At 32.6% G+C, this 15,131-nt stretch overlaps 2 protein-coding genes across 2 annotated transcripts; one reads left to right on the forward strand and one right to left on the reverse strand.

Annotated features, from left to right (window-relative positions):
* Positions 1-3,755: 3,755 nt before the first annotated feature.
* Positions 3,756-5,927, forward strand: HELRODRAFT_176107 (hypothetical protein; the record flags this gene model as incomplete). The annotated part of the gene is made up of 3 exons (XM_009023435.1): positions 3,756-3,967; positions 4,152-4,245; positions 5,895-5,927. 3 exons carry the CDS (start codon positions 3,756-3,758, stop codon positions 5,925-5,927), a joined length of 339 nt encoding a protein of 112 aa, XP_009021683.1.
* A 5,113-nt stretch (positions 5,928-11,040) lies between these two features.
* On the reverse strand, positions 11,041-11,400 carry HELRODRAFT_176108 (hypothetical protein; the record flags this gene model as incomplete). The annotated part of the gene is made up of 1 exon (XM_009023436.1): positions 11,041-11,400. The coding sequence occupies one exon, from the start codon at positions 11,398-11,400 to the stop codon at positions 11,041-11,043; it is 360 nt and encodes a 119-aa protein (XP_009021684.1).
* Positions 11,401-15,131: the final 3,731 nt, after the last annotated feature.

Consider the following 15,131-nt stretch of genomic DNA (forward strand, 5'->3'; position numbering starts at 1 on the left):
AATTTTATTCACATTATCAAATGTATTTTATCATTAAAGGTGATTGCATATTCATATTTTAAAAAACACGATCTTAAAAAAATTTCAGAATAAAAAAAATGTTTTTTTAAAACTCATAACATTTTCAGGAGTCAGAAGAAAGTATCTTACTCAAAAAATTCTAACTCCAGCAAAAATTTCCAACTCCGATCGACTGCACCGACACTAGTTTTTTCAATAAATTTCTCGTTTTTTAGTTATATAAAGCGTTTTTTTGTATATCTTTCTTTATTAACTCAAGTTTTTTTAAACTTACGAAAGTGAAAGGAGCCATAGTTATGGCCGTTTATGTAAGTAATGAAACTTTAATACAAAAAATTAACATTGTTTCAATAACAAGCTTCAGTAATATTGGAAAACAACAGACAAAATTGTTTGTACAGCATCTTTAGTTATTGATCTATTCATTTTTAAAACGGGTTTTCACCGTTGCTATGCATTGTTTGCCTGAAATTTAAATCAGAAAAAATTAATGCGTTTGAAATGGGGGCTGATAAAAATTTTACAAGCACCACAAATCACAGCAAAAATCGTTCATCCAACTCTGACTGTCTAACTGAAATTAGGTTTCAATAAATCATGATTATTTTATTACAACGCAATTAAAACGTCAAAGTATTCAATCTATTTGACTTTTGTCAACGGATTTTATACTCGATCAAGTGACGAAAAGTAAACATTTTATCAGTTTTTTGAGTAGAAACCATTTACATTTTTCAAAAAAATGAGAAAATTGAACTTATAGTTTCAGAGAAATGATTGATAATTTTGAAAAAAAACAAACCAAAATTGCCACAGTAAATTAAAAAGCTTTTGATGGGTTGAGATGTAGATTTCTGAGGAAATTCAATTCATTCAGATTTAAACGTCAAAAACTTGAAAATATTCATTTTTATTGCTACCGTCTTCACTAAATTAATTAAACACACTTTTCAACAAAAACGTTTTTTGAAAAATTTTATTGGACAAGAGGTACCATATTTTACGCATATCACCCTATCATTTTCTCTGACTTTTATTTTAGAGAGTTTTTAGCTTTGATACAGTTAACAATAAAATTTCAGCAAATTAACAAAAGAATAGTTATCAAAAAGTCATTCAAACTAATAATCATTGATTAATACAGTCGTTGAATGAGGGTTGTATTCGCTTAGTTTTTAAAGAAAAAATGTCTGAATTTTTGATAAATTAGTCATTTACAGCGATTGTATCAAAACTTTGTGTTAAATTTTACTTATTTATTTATTGCACTACATATTGATGATAAATATTGATAATATTTTTTTGTCTACTTGTTATGCTATGTATGTCATGCCCGAGACTATTGTAAAAATTTGCTACGTCGGCGACAAATTCCGATTAAAGTATATAGTTTGCTGTTGTTTTTTTTAATTATTTAGTGTTGCAATATTTTTCATGCGTTTTTGTTTTTCCTTATCTAAGGTAAGTAAGATAAATAAGAATTAATAATTCATCCATAGTGAATTTCGATAAAAGTTTTCACTAATTGAATTATTGAGTTTTGTTTGAAATAATTTTGTTGTGGATATGTGATAATGGGGGTGATGAAGTTTGGTTGTTGTTTATTTGTATGTGCGTCCAGTGGCGGATCAAGGAGGGAGGGGCGGGGAGGACAGTGTGCATTTGAAAGAATTATTTAGATTATTTGAATGGTTGATAATTTTCTGTCTGTTTCGAGTTTAACAATTTTCCTTTACGTTAAATTGTTCACTTGAATGTGTTATTATTTTTGCGTATTTGAACGTTCAGTTATTTATCGCATTCGCAATTGAATGTAACTAAGTAATTTACTTGAATATATTGAAATTAGTTTATTGTTTAATTGTTTTCATTTGCTCAAAATAGATATATTATTCAGAACTGTCTGGAGCATTAATAAATAGCCATCGATTCAAAAGTTGATGAGAATTCGTGACGAAGAATGTTGTACTTTCTCACAGCATCATGTGACAAACGAAAAAATTCATTCAAGCATGAAGTTGGGTATGTTGTGTGTCATTCGTTCTAAAAATTCGATATATCAGGTTGTTTAAAAATTAATTTTACATTTTCAACTTTAAATTATTTTATCAAACTAAATTCTTATTGTTTATTTGTTTTATTTTTATTGTTTTAAAAATAAAAAGGTAAATTTGTTTAATATTCTAATAATTATTGTTTTCACCAAACAACATCAATATATATAATTTTTTATACATATTTTCATTTACTTTATTTGTTCTATTTACATTTGTTTTCAATTTTTAAGTTGTTTTAAATAATTCTTTCAAGACATATAAAACAATTTTTGCAATGTTCAAAAATTTTCCCGCGGCATCATTACATTTCAACTTTCATAAAAATAGCACAAAGATGTTTACTATAACCAGAGTACGGGTCGGAATTTCTCGAAAGGCCGAGCTTAAGAATTAAAGTGTTAAGATAGTATTACAAATTTGAAAAAGCTTTTCTTTTAAGTACTGTTACGGAATGAATCAACTATTAAATTTGCATCTTAGCGACGCAGCCATACAATTTGTACATTAACAATACATCCAGAAACAATAATCAGTGCTCAATGTGAATAAATAAAAGCACCTAACTATTTTTCTGTGTATTGTAAAACATAAATATATAAAAAAATTTACTAAGGAAAACAGTTACATCAACTGAATTTAAATGCTTATTGAAATAGTCGTGATATTTAAATAAAATAATGAAGCAACAATTTAAAAATCTGTCCGGGATTAGGGTACCCCGATTCGGAGTCAGTAGTTGGAGTGGGAGTCAGTAGTTGGAGTTGGAGTCAGTAGATTTTATCATCAAATATCGCTTCAATTATGGTTTTGCTACACAAACACACACACACATCATTAAATATAGTTGCCCATTTTGCGTTAATTAATTTTTTCAGGAGTAACTTAACATTACTTATTAACTCATTACCTTGTAGTAATAACAAAATAACGAGACGTTAAATATAACTATTATAGAATTAAAATTAAAGTATAATAAAATTTTGAAAGCAACCAGACAATAAATGAAATAAATTGTTAGATAAAATTATTGAAAGTTGATATTGTTATTACAAGTGAGCAAATGAAAATAATACATTTTTTATAGTAACAGGATTATTGAATGTATGTATGTATGTTAATCGAAAATTAGTATAGATATTGTAGGTACGCAAATATATACCAACATATATACCCACGTACACATATATTTATTCATTTATTTTATTTATTTATTGACAAACTGACCAGTCCACTTATCTAGTCAAGAAAAAGGAAGAATAAATTCCAAAAGAATAAACGAACGTCAATGAATTAAATCTAAAATACAACATATTAACAAGCAGTTATCATCGCATAATAATACAAATAATGATATAGAATATAAATACTTAATGACTATAAGATTACAATAGAATTTGATATGACAATTTTAAACATGTAACAAACAATATTGTGGGTGTAATAAAAAAAATAGTTTGATAGTTACAATTAATGGGTAGGGTAAATGACGATGGTAACTCGGTGAAAATGTTAATCGACAAAATTAGATAAGCACATAATACGAAAAGATAACAATTTGCAATGAGACAATATTAACATTAATAAATAGATTATAATCAAAGATTTGATATATGTAAATCACAAAATTTACTGGAGGTAGTTCAAATCTGCTCACGTCTAATGCTGATTAAACTCAGAATGGGAAAACAAGTTCTGACTGTTTTCTCTGCATATGCAACACAGACCGGTGAATCTGAAGACGACAAAAATGACTTCTGGAACACACTCTCAGATGCTGACAAGAAAACACCATCATCAGAGATACCATTGATTGCCACGCTGGAGAGAAAGCAAATGGATTCTACGGTGTCCATTGAGGCTTTGGTTACGAGTATCAAAACGAAGACGGTGTACGGATTCTGGAATTTGCTGAAAACCATGAACTTTCCCTGCTGAACACCTATTTCAAAAAGACTTCAAAACGAAGACGGTGTACGGATTCTGGAATTTGCTGAAAGCCATGAACTTTCCCTACTGAACACCCATTTCAAGAAGATGGCAAAACATTTGATTACATATAAAAACGGGATGCAGCTCTCAACATCGATTGCTGGTGACCGATATGAACCTCATGTTCAGGGAGAAATTTGAGGAGTTGGTATCGGCGCAGCTGGATCGTCTGGGAAAGGTAGACATAACATGGAAATCTTTTCAGGACCGTAGTAAACGCTGCAACAGCTGTATGTAAAAAATCTAGACCAAAACGCATGCACAACCGCGGAACTTGGTGGTGAAACGAGACAGTAAAAAAGCAGCTTTCAAACAATGGCAAAAGGCGGAGACAGATGAAGATCGAAAGATATGTCGATCAAAGAACACAAAACACAGAAGCGAAATGTCAGGTTGCGATAGCTTGTGAAAATCAATGCAAGGTATGGCTGTCTGGAAATAAAAGCGAACAAAATCGGCTACTCTACCAAATAGCAAATCAGGCCAAACGACTGAAAAAGAGTATAGTTGGTGCCACATGCATAAAGAATAATAAAGGCACCATAATAACCTTTCAGAAAAAAGTGAAAAATCACTGCAAAAATTATTTTGATCAGTAATTGAATGAAACAAACCCTATTGGGGTGGACTTTGATGCACTTTCGGTGGAAGAACCGATTCAGGGCATCACAGCTGAGGAGCTTACGGATGCGTTGATGGCAATGAAGGTTGGTAAAGCGGCTGGTCCGTCTGGACTTACAAATGATATTATCAAGGCATCTGGTGGGGCAGACTTTAGAACCCTCTTACACATCTGTCGGGAGTTGTTGAGTAAATCGATACTACCAGTAGAATGGAACAGTAGCACAACTGTGCCGGTATATAAAGGAAAAGGAGATCTACTGAAATGCTCCTCATATCGAGGTATACGTCTTCTAGAACATCCCCAAAAAGTTATTAAAAAAGTCATTGAGAAAAGACTTTTGTCGTGCGTTTTTATAGGTGGTTACCAGTACGGCTTCATGGCAGGAAGATACACCGTTGATGGTATCTATATCGTTTGTCAACTACAGAAAAAATACATGGCAAAGCAAAAGCGACTGTTCCAGTTCTTTGTAGGCTTAGAAAAGGCTTTTGACAGAGTGCCTCATGAGGTAATCAGGTGGAGTTTACGTAAACAGCTTGTTCCCAAATATCTGGTTTGGCTGATTATGGCAACGTACTCTAACACAAAAGCTGATCAGCACAACAGCCGGTAACACAAATGAATTTGATATTAACGTCGGCGTCTATCAGCCCTCGCTCTTCATCACGATGATGGAAGAAATAAACTTAGTATTTATGTCAATAGCTGGGCCCCAGAGATAGCCATATTGTTTATACTCATTGCTGTCCAAGATTTTCATGAGAGGATTAAAACAAATATTTGTGAAGATATATTTTTAATATTGGGTATCTTTTGAAAGTTATGATTGAAATTTGGTTCAGTAGACAAGGAGATGCCTTCGTCTTGCTTTTCCTGACAATTTCGGTGTAAGTTGGCGGATTTAAAATTTTTTTGAAATGAAGGAGCGGGATGGGGAGGAATCCAATCTGGAAGACGAAATGTGGTGCGGTCGCCTACGTTGAATAGACTTTTAAAAAAGTTGGTGGCGGTTTCGATATTGAAGAGTGGCGATTGAGAGTTCGAGTTGTTAAAAATATTGTTACATGTTTTCCAGAAATTTTTTTGAGTTTTGTTGAAACAATAATAATAATAATAATAATAATAATAATAATAATAATAATAATAATAATAATAATAATAATAATAATAATAATAATGTAAATTCTTTTATTATCCTGAAGACGAAAAAGAAAAATAACATAAAATCGAAATAATCGAATAAATTTTAATAAATGTTTTTTTTAATAAAATAAAATAAATGAAATAAAATAAAATATTATTATAATATAATCAATTTTGTAATCCGCTCATACTCATTGTCGATGCCAAGTGTATGTGCGTTAGAGGTATATTTGAATACCATTACACATTGTTTCTTTCACAGTATATTGAATAAGACAAGCTAAGAGCAATGGTTATTAATTTAAAATTAAAATTAATTAGCTATGAAAATTTAAATGAAGTCAAGTTGAAATTATTGTATAACGCGCGAACTGTGGGCAATAATCGCTGAGTCGTCGGAAAATTGAAGCCAGGATTTGGTTTTTAGCTCGGATTTTGGGCCCCAAAAATAACCGCAACTATTGTACTCTTGGGTTTTAAGGGTTTTCATCAACGGATTGAAACAGATTAAAGGGTAACGAAAAGCACGGATCACCCTGGAGGACACCTTTCTCGACCGGTAGTGCTGACGTTAATTTGTTGTTGATGGAAACAAATATTGAATAATCCGAGTATATTGACATTATAATTGATTTGAATTGTTAGGGTACGTGATGAAAGAATAATATAGAGTTGATGAGAAAATGACTTACCTCATCGAATGCATTTTTTAGGTCCAGCAGAGCTACTATGATTGTCCGCTGGTGTGTCTTGGCATCTTTTAATAGGCGGGTTAGCATCTGAGTGTGCTCCACCAGGCCATCACCTTTTTGGGTAGAATACTTTTTGGATGTTTGTATTAACGAATTTATTTTGTTGAAGAAAATGATGTAGGCTTAATCTTTTTTTTATTAATGTAACTAGAACTTTGTATAAAACGGGTTGCAGCGTAATAGGCCTAAAATTTACCGGGTCGCTGGCATCGCATTTTTTATAGATTAAGATGGTAAGACCCGTTCTCCAGCAGCTTGAAATAGTATACGAGGCCCAACATTTTAACAGTAATTTGTGAAGATAAGTTCTGAGAATAGGGCATCTCTTGAACATTATGATTGATATCTGATCCAGCGGGCATGGAGAAGTTCTGGATTTGATTCAACGAATGATTGCTGTAATCTCCTCGTAGGTTGGCGGGTCAACTTTGCCTTTAAAGTTCGGAGCTTGGGGAGGAATCCACTCAAGTATGACAAACTGTTCCTTATCGTCCGACTTCATATTGCTACCAAAATGATTACTACCTTTTTCAGTGTCGAACAGTGAAGGTAGCGATGTAGTTGGCGAGAACATTTTTTTTGCATGTTTGCCGGAAATTCTTTGCCAGCCGGGTGGGTATCGCTTTCACCCGCTTTGCTCTGCGAAGTGTTAATCTAATTAGTTTACTGACATCGCTTATCTCAGTGTTGTATTTGTTGTTGTTGTTGTGACCGAGAATTTTTAGATTTTGAGTTTATTTTTTAGTTGCTTGATGCTAGTAATGACAGTTGATGAACTATTAGGTTTTATAGTGCCATACGTGTCGGCGAAGTATTGATATCCTGTTTGTTGTAGCTGTTGTGTGTAACTGTCAATGTCGTCAAGATTGTTGAGAAAATTTAGTTTATGATGAAAGTACGCATTAGCTTCTGTCCACTGTTGTTGAGTTTTGGGTAGTTTAACGCTTGGGAGATGATATGATGATGTCACTGTTAAGGTAGATTTGTGTTGAAATGTTCGAGGTTCGTTGACTGTCTTGTTGTAGTTGTCAACGGAATTGACTGTTTGTCGAGAATGGAACATTTTGCAAGACCTGTGGTGCATAATAAGTCTTTTTCGACCTCAAAAATGTCTACCGCGACAGCAAGGCAACATAATTAACGAAAATTTTTGTCGAGAATGTTATTATTTAAAACATTAGTCGAGATAGTATCCAAATTGTTATTAATCAAAATGTTATTTAGCGAACTTGTATTTTCAAATTTAATCATCAAAAAATTATTATCAGAATTGTTGTTATTGTTAAAATTATTATTTGAGATATTAGCCAAATTATTGTTAGTTAAAATGATATTTTCAGAACTTGTATTAGAATGATTGTTATTTAGATTACTAGTTGCAGGTAACGTTCTATATGTACAACGCCAGGAGTGTTTATTTACACAATGAAAATCTTTAGAGTAATACGGGCATTTCGCTATATTTATATGAATTATTTGCATAAATTAAAAAAGAAATATATATTTTAAAGTATTGTATAAAATATCGAATAAAATATATTGCTTGAGATTTTTCCTACAATTACATGCTACATTCAATAAAACCTTATTATTACAATTAAAACAGTGAGCTATGTAAAACATGACTCTCTTGTTAAGTTGCAAGATAATAGTAATAATGATAATAATAATAATAAAAATAATAATAATAATAATAAAATCAGTAAAATCAAAAAAAATCAAAATAAAAAATGTCAATAAAATGTTAAAATTAGTTAAATATAATTAAAATGATAAAATAATATGAATAGTCATCAACGCTCGTTATCCTGAAATAAGTGCCATGATGATAGCTTGTATAAAAATTGGTAACAGTTTGTTCACGCATTGTTTCTATCGCAGTACAAAGCATAAGATGACGATAATAATAATAATAATAATAATAATAATAACAATAATAATAATAATAAAGACAATAATAATAAAAAAACAATAATGAGAACACCTTTTTATTATTATCGTAAAAACATACATAAAATGAAAGAAACAATAATTATCAATAATAATTAAAATTAAAAATATATATATATATAGTAAAATGTTATGAGATAATCTCCGAAGCTCGTCATCTTATAAAAAAAATGTGTACCACGAGAGCAAATTTGCATTTCTATCACAGTAATTACTATATGACGACGAAATTGCTGCATTAATAAGGTTGTTGATAAAATCATCAGTCCATATTAAATTAATGAGAGACAAATCAAAAGTATTAAAACAACCTAAAGGGGATATTTCAAATGTATTAATTATAACTTAGAGTGTTTATAACTATCGGTCAAATTATTTTGCAAATTATGGGAGTACTTCGCCATTTTATAGTCCTTTGATTTCAGAAAGTTTGTTTCATGGCAAACCGTGAGCTCCAGGATTCCAATGTTGCTATCGCAAAGTAGTGCGATGTCGGGACATAGCGTCTTGAAGAGGCAGGATAGTGGCTGATATTTATATTGATCCGCGTCTGCATATATGGAGACATCAGGACCTGCGCATGATTTAAACCTAATATTATTGAAAGAATTTTGTTGTGAAGTGTTGTAAATCGCTTCAGCGCCGAAGCCGCGCGGCAATTCGATAAAACATGCTTGATTGTTTGGCAAGCACTGCATAGGGACATTGTGCAATGGATGATTTTGCCCATCTTTGAAGGTTGGCGTTTATCGGAAGTTGTTGGATTAAACTTTTCCTGACAAATTTAAACAGAACTTGAAGAGATGTCAGATGATTCAAAGCTGCGGTTTGTTGCTGTTCTTTTATTACTTTAAGCGTTGGTTTGATGTCATTGGCGTCAGGAAGCATATTATCGATTTTAATGAAGTTGCTGAACGATTCGCTCCACAGGCGTTTTAGCTCTTCATTTCCATTGGCTTTTAAATAGTTGCGAAGTTTGATAGTTGTAATGTTTGAGAGATCTAACGTTTAATCCACCCAGTTTGATGGGAAGTGTTAAGCTACTAATTGGCAATGACAGCCACATTCTCACTGCCTCTACCACCAATTGGTCAAGGCAGCTGCCAATCCAGGTCAATGAGACATCGTATGTCCTAAGTTCAAAAGCCAGTTGTGATGGTATGTATCGTCTTAAGATTTTGAGCTTCCACTGGGCTGACATATCCAGTTCGCCGATCACCGACAACAAGCTTTCAATTTACCGATTAGCATTTTTTTGGCTTCTGTGTCTTTTCATTCAAAGTCTTAGATTTTTCCCAGGTATATGAAGTACACCCCACTTTGACTTGAGGAATAGTTCCATTGTCTATGGTCAGCTTTGGAAGAAACTGTTCGTAAACACCATTTTTTTCCTTATGATGAGCATTTATCTAATCTTATTTGCATAGCAATAATTGCCGTATCATCGGCAAACTGCATCCATGCTCTCGTTTTCAAGTTGGCTGTAGGTCCCCAAATGCAGCCGCATTGTTGATATTTAGGCTTTTCCAGTATTTTCATGAAGGGGTTGCAGCAAAAATTGAACAGCAGAGACGAAAGGGGGTCCCCTTGGAGCACGCCACGTTTGACCCGGATAGGAGGTGTAAGTTGCTCGCAACCCGAAACTGATATGGTGTAGTCGGCGTATGTGAATTTTATTAAATCAGCGATCATTGGCGGTATATGATGATGATCTAAGGTGGATGAGATTAGGTCGTGGCTAAACTCGCCGAAAGCGTTTTTAAGATCCAATAAAATGACAATTATTGTTCTTTGATGTCTTTCAGCGTCATTGATCCTATGTGATAAAAGCTGGGTATGTTCGGTCAGTCCATCCATCTTCAGATAAAAACCTTTTTGGATGTTTTTAATGATGAGGTTGTTTGATTCTATAAAGTTGTACATTTTGTTGTTAATGCAAGATGAAAATATTTTATAGATGAAGGTTGAAGTGTTATGGGTCGAAAGTTGGCCGCATCATGTGCGTCGCCTTTTTTGTGTATAAGCAATGTAAAACCTTTTTTCCAGCACGATGGGATTCTAGAGGACAACCAACATTGCGTAAACAATTTGTGGAGAAAGGCGCGCAATATAGGACATCTTTTAAAAAGAATAATTGAGATCTGGTCTAGCGGGCATGGTGATGATTTTGATTTGTATTTACGGATTATTGTATTGTTGTAGATATTTCGTGGTAGGTAGGAAGATTGACATTGCAGGGCGTTGTGGGCGCTGGTGCGTTTTGTGCCCAATTAGAGAGTTGATATTTCTTGTTGTTGATGTTGTTTAGAATATTGAAAAAATATTTTTCACAATCCAGCGAGCTGAATAATGGTGTCATATTTTTGTTGTTGCAAATATTTTTTTGCATGCCCACCAGAATCGTTGTTTTAGTTGAGTGGTGATTGTAGATTTTTTTTTCTTTATGTTTAGAAAGTTTTATTGACAGTAGTTTAGAACGAAGCGTCTTACTGCTGTTGATGATCTAGTTGTCAAAGTTGTGGTTGTGTTGGCCTAAAATTTTTAGTTGCTTTAGCTCTTTTTTTAGTTCCTTGACCGATTTGTTTGTGTCAGCAGGTAGACCAGTTTGTGATTTGTATTTGATGGTGCCATAATTCTGGGCAAAGTAGCGATAGATTGTGGATTGAAAGTATGTGTTGGCCTCCAGCCACTGGGCAGGCGATTTGGGTAGTTTGACACCAGGTAGTGTTGACACGGTCGTCGCAACGGTTGGTGATGGCAGTGATTGTTGGTGGTTTGTTGATGTGGTTTGGCTGTCAGGCAGTAGCATTGTGTTACCTTCGTTTACTGAGGTTTCTTTCGGGAGTTGCAACGTTTTATGCATTTTGCATGACCTTTGATGCATAATTTAGCCTTTCCTCGTCTTACAACGTTTACCGCAGCAACACGATATTAAGTTATTATTCTTTTCAATGTCAATTGCACCAGTATCAACAGAATTAGAGTTGTAAATATTTGCTGAGATTTTAACGTTAGATTTGACAGTAGAGCGAACAACGTTGTTATTATTAGAGTTACCTGTATTCATAGTACAACGCCAAGAATGTCGACCTACGTTGATAAACTTTTAATGCTATAAAGACATTTATTAGTACTGTAAATGCCGTTAATTAAAAAACTAAATTTAAATGTAAAACTATGTAAATTTTAGTTTTTAAAAATATCGTCATATTTTTTGTAATTTTACAAAACTAATGAACCAGTTTTAAAACTAATTAAATGATCAAATAATCAAGTTATGTGCAAGAAACAGCGAGTTGAACATAGCTGGTCAACGCTCTTGCCTACAACATGTACTATAATAATAATAATAATAAACATTCGCGAACAACAATTGGGTCAAAAACATTCGTAACTTGGTGTTACCACCACTTCAAATCAAGATGTCTCACAATGCATACACAAAGACGAATAAACATCCAACAAAGAATGATTACAATATTACAACTATCGAGTTTTTCAATGTTTTCAATGAGCCTTAACACTAACTTCAATAACAATGAAGAACAAAGAAAAGACAACAAAGATGAAGAATACGACACCAACTAAGCAAATCACTATGCTGAATAATTAATTTTGCTTTGTCTAAAGTAACCAAACCTGCTCTGAAGATGATTTGAGAAAAATCGAAATAAGGCCTATCTGCATGAGGAAGTTTTTATTAAATTTTCATGATGAACTTGGATAATAATTTTATTATTAATAAACTGAATTATTTCCAAAAAATACTAGTAAAGAAAATTGAAAAGACAAACTTTAAATTGATTAATGCCAACATGCCAACAAATCTCTAGAATTCATACAATGCTGTATAAAATATGGTCTCCTTCCAATATATATATATATATATATATATATATATATATATATATATATATATATATATATATATATATATATATATATGCTGTTGCATCCATTCATATGGTTGAAACAAAAATTGTGGCGACTGCACCTTAGTATGATGGTGAGTGTCGTAAGATAGGGCAGGATTGTCGAAGGGCAGAAAGAAAATATAGATTACATTATAGAATGGGGGACAAAAAATTGTGGGTTGAATTATTAAGATTAAAAAACAACTATTTCAGGGAGAAAAAAGAAAATTATTGGAAAAAATTGGTTGATGAAAATGGTAATAATCCTAAAAAGTTATGGAGAATTTTAAATAAAATTTTATGTAGAGTCATCAAATAATTGTACTTTGACCCATACAGCTAACGATTTTGTTGAATTTGAATAAAAAACCATATTTCTGTAGCTGGAGAGCCTACTATAAAGTGTAGGTCTAATGTTGACATAAAATTTTGTGAATTTTCGCGGGTATCGCAGTCTGAAGTTAGAACCTCTGTAATTTGTTCTCCGTCAACCTCTTGTGTGATTGATTGTATGTCTGCTAATATTTTTAAACAATATATAGATTATTTTTTACCCTATTTTACGGAATTAATTAATTTGTGTCTGTCAACAGGCACATTTCCAGCTGTTTATAGGCATGCAATTATTATTCCTCTATAAAGAAGCATGCGTCTTTAGACATGAATGAACTTAAAAGTTTTCAACCTGTCTCGAATTTAACTTTTATTTCGAAGGTTTTAGAAAGAATTGTTCATAAACAATTTCTAAAGTATTTAAATGATAATAACTTTTTGCCGAATAATCAATCTGGTTTCAGACGCTTTCATTCGACGGAGACGGCCTTGTTACAGGTATTGTCGGAACTTTTTGAGGCTTCTGATCGCAATCAGGTCTCTCTTCTGACTCTACTTGATATGAATGCCACATTTGACTGAGTGAATCATGATACACTGTAACGTCGATTATGTTTAAGCTACGGTGTCTGTGACTTAGCTTTGGAATTTTTCAAATCTTGTTTGTGCAAACGTACCCAACAGGTTTATTTTAATAATTTTTGGTCAAATACAGTTGATGTTTTGTCTGGGGTTCCTCAGGGTTCTGCATATGCACCAAAGACCGGTGAATTTGAAGACGCCAAAAATGACTTCTGGAACACACTCCCAGATGCATTTGAGATAGAGGGTTTCCATTACATTATTGATAGCATGAGATGAGACGGTGTAAATTTGAGATGAGATGTATGACACACACACCACCACCTCCACCCAACTTTCTCCTGAGTGATATTTTCTGAAGCGTGTGTGGCCGTCTATAGCAGTCAAATTTGAAATACATGTGATGTATATTCAACATTATATATATATATATATATATATATATATATATATATATACATATACATATACATATACATACATATACATACATACCCAGCAGGTTTATTTTAATAATTCTTGGTCAAATACAGTTGATGTTTTGTCTGGGGTTCCCCAGGGGTCTGTTTTAGGCCCGCTTCTTTTTACGTTATATACAGCCGATATTATGTATCTCATTGATGAATTTTCTCTAAAGGGTTTTGCTTATGCAGATGATGTTCAGATAATTGCAAGTGCGGCGACTGGGGAGTTTGATTTTTTGATTGAAAGAATGTTGGATTGTTTGGGTGCACTGGATGGGTGGATGGGTTTGAATGGTATAAAATTGAATCGGGAAAAAATTTAGCTGGTACCAGTTGGAACTTGGCAGCAAACCTCTAAGATTAACGTTGATTTTGTGAAAATAAGTGACATGATTATTGATTTTGGAAAAATGGCTACAGTTTTGGGTTTTAGAATAGATAAAAATCTATGTATAAGTGAACATATAAAGGTTTTGGTAAAATCTTGTTCATTTCAATTGCGGCAATTGAATCGAATTAAAAAGAGTTTGAACAGATCAACCATGGTTACTCTCATTCATTCATTCATACATTCTAGATTGGACTATTGTAATAGTTTGTTTTATGGTGTTTCGAAACATGAGATTGCAAAGTTTCAGATGGTTCAGAATAGAGCTGCAAGAATTGTTGTTGGTGCCAGTCGTGTTGAACATATTAGCCCACTTCTGTCGGAATTGCATTGGTTGCCGGTCAACAAAAGAATTGTTTTTAAAGTCTGTGTTTTGGTTTATAGATGCTTAAACGGATTGGCTCCGCAATATCTGTCCGAAATGTTGATTGACAGATCATCGATTTTTTTAAAAACTGGCCTACGATCAGATCGGGGAAATTTGTTAGTGGTCCCGGTTACTAAATTAAAGAATGCATCACGTAGTTTTGCAGTTTATGGACCAAGGCATTGGAATGAACTTCCATATTTTTTGCGCCGGTTTGGTCTGACACTTCCCCAGTTAAAAAGTCAATTGAAGACATATCTTTTTTCCTTGTAGAAAATTGTCATAGTTGTAAAGCGCCTATGAGAATGTTTTTAATAGGCGCTATATAAATGATCATATAATATATATATATATATATATATATATATATATATATATATATATATATTGGTAACAGACTGTTGTTAACGCAACATTTCAAAAATTCAACACTACTTTCAACATAATTCAACTTTTTATATTTGTTTTTAATTTATTAATTTAAGAGAAATTAGACATTTTATTGTTTTTTAAAAATTTTTTATTAAATAAATTTAAGGGAGGTTG

Source organism: Helobdella robusta (genome assembly GCF_000326865.2).
Source record: "Helobdella robusta unplaced genomic scaffold HELROscaffold_36, whole genome shotgun sequence".
Lineage (NCBI taxonomy): Eukaryota > Metazoa > Annelida > Clitellata > Rhynchobdellida > Glossiphoniidae > Helobdella > Helobdella robusta.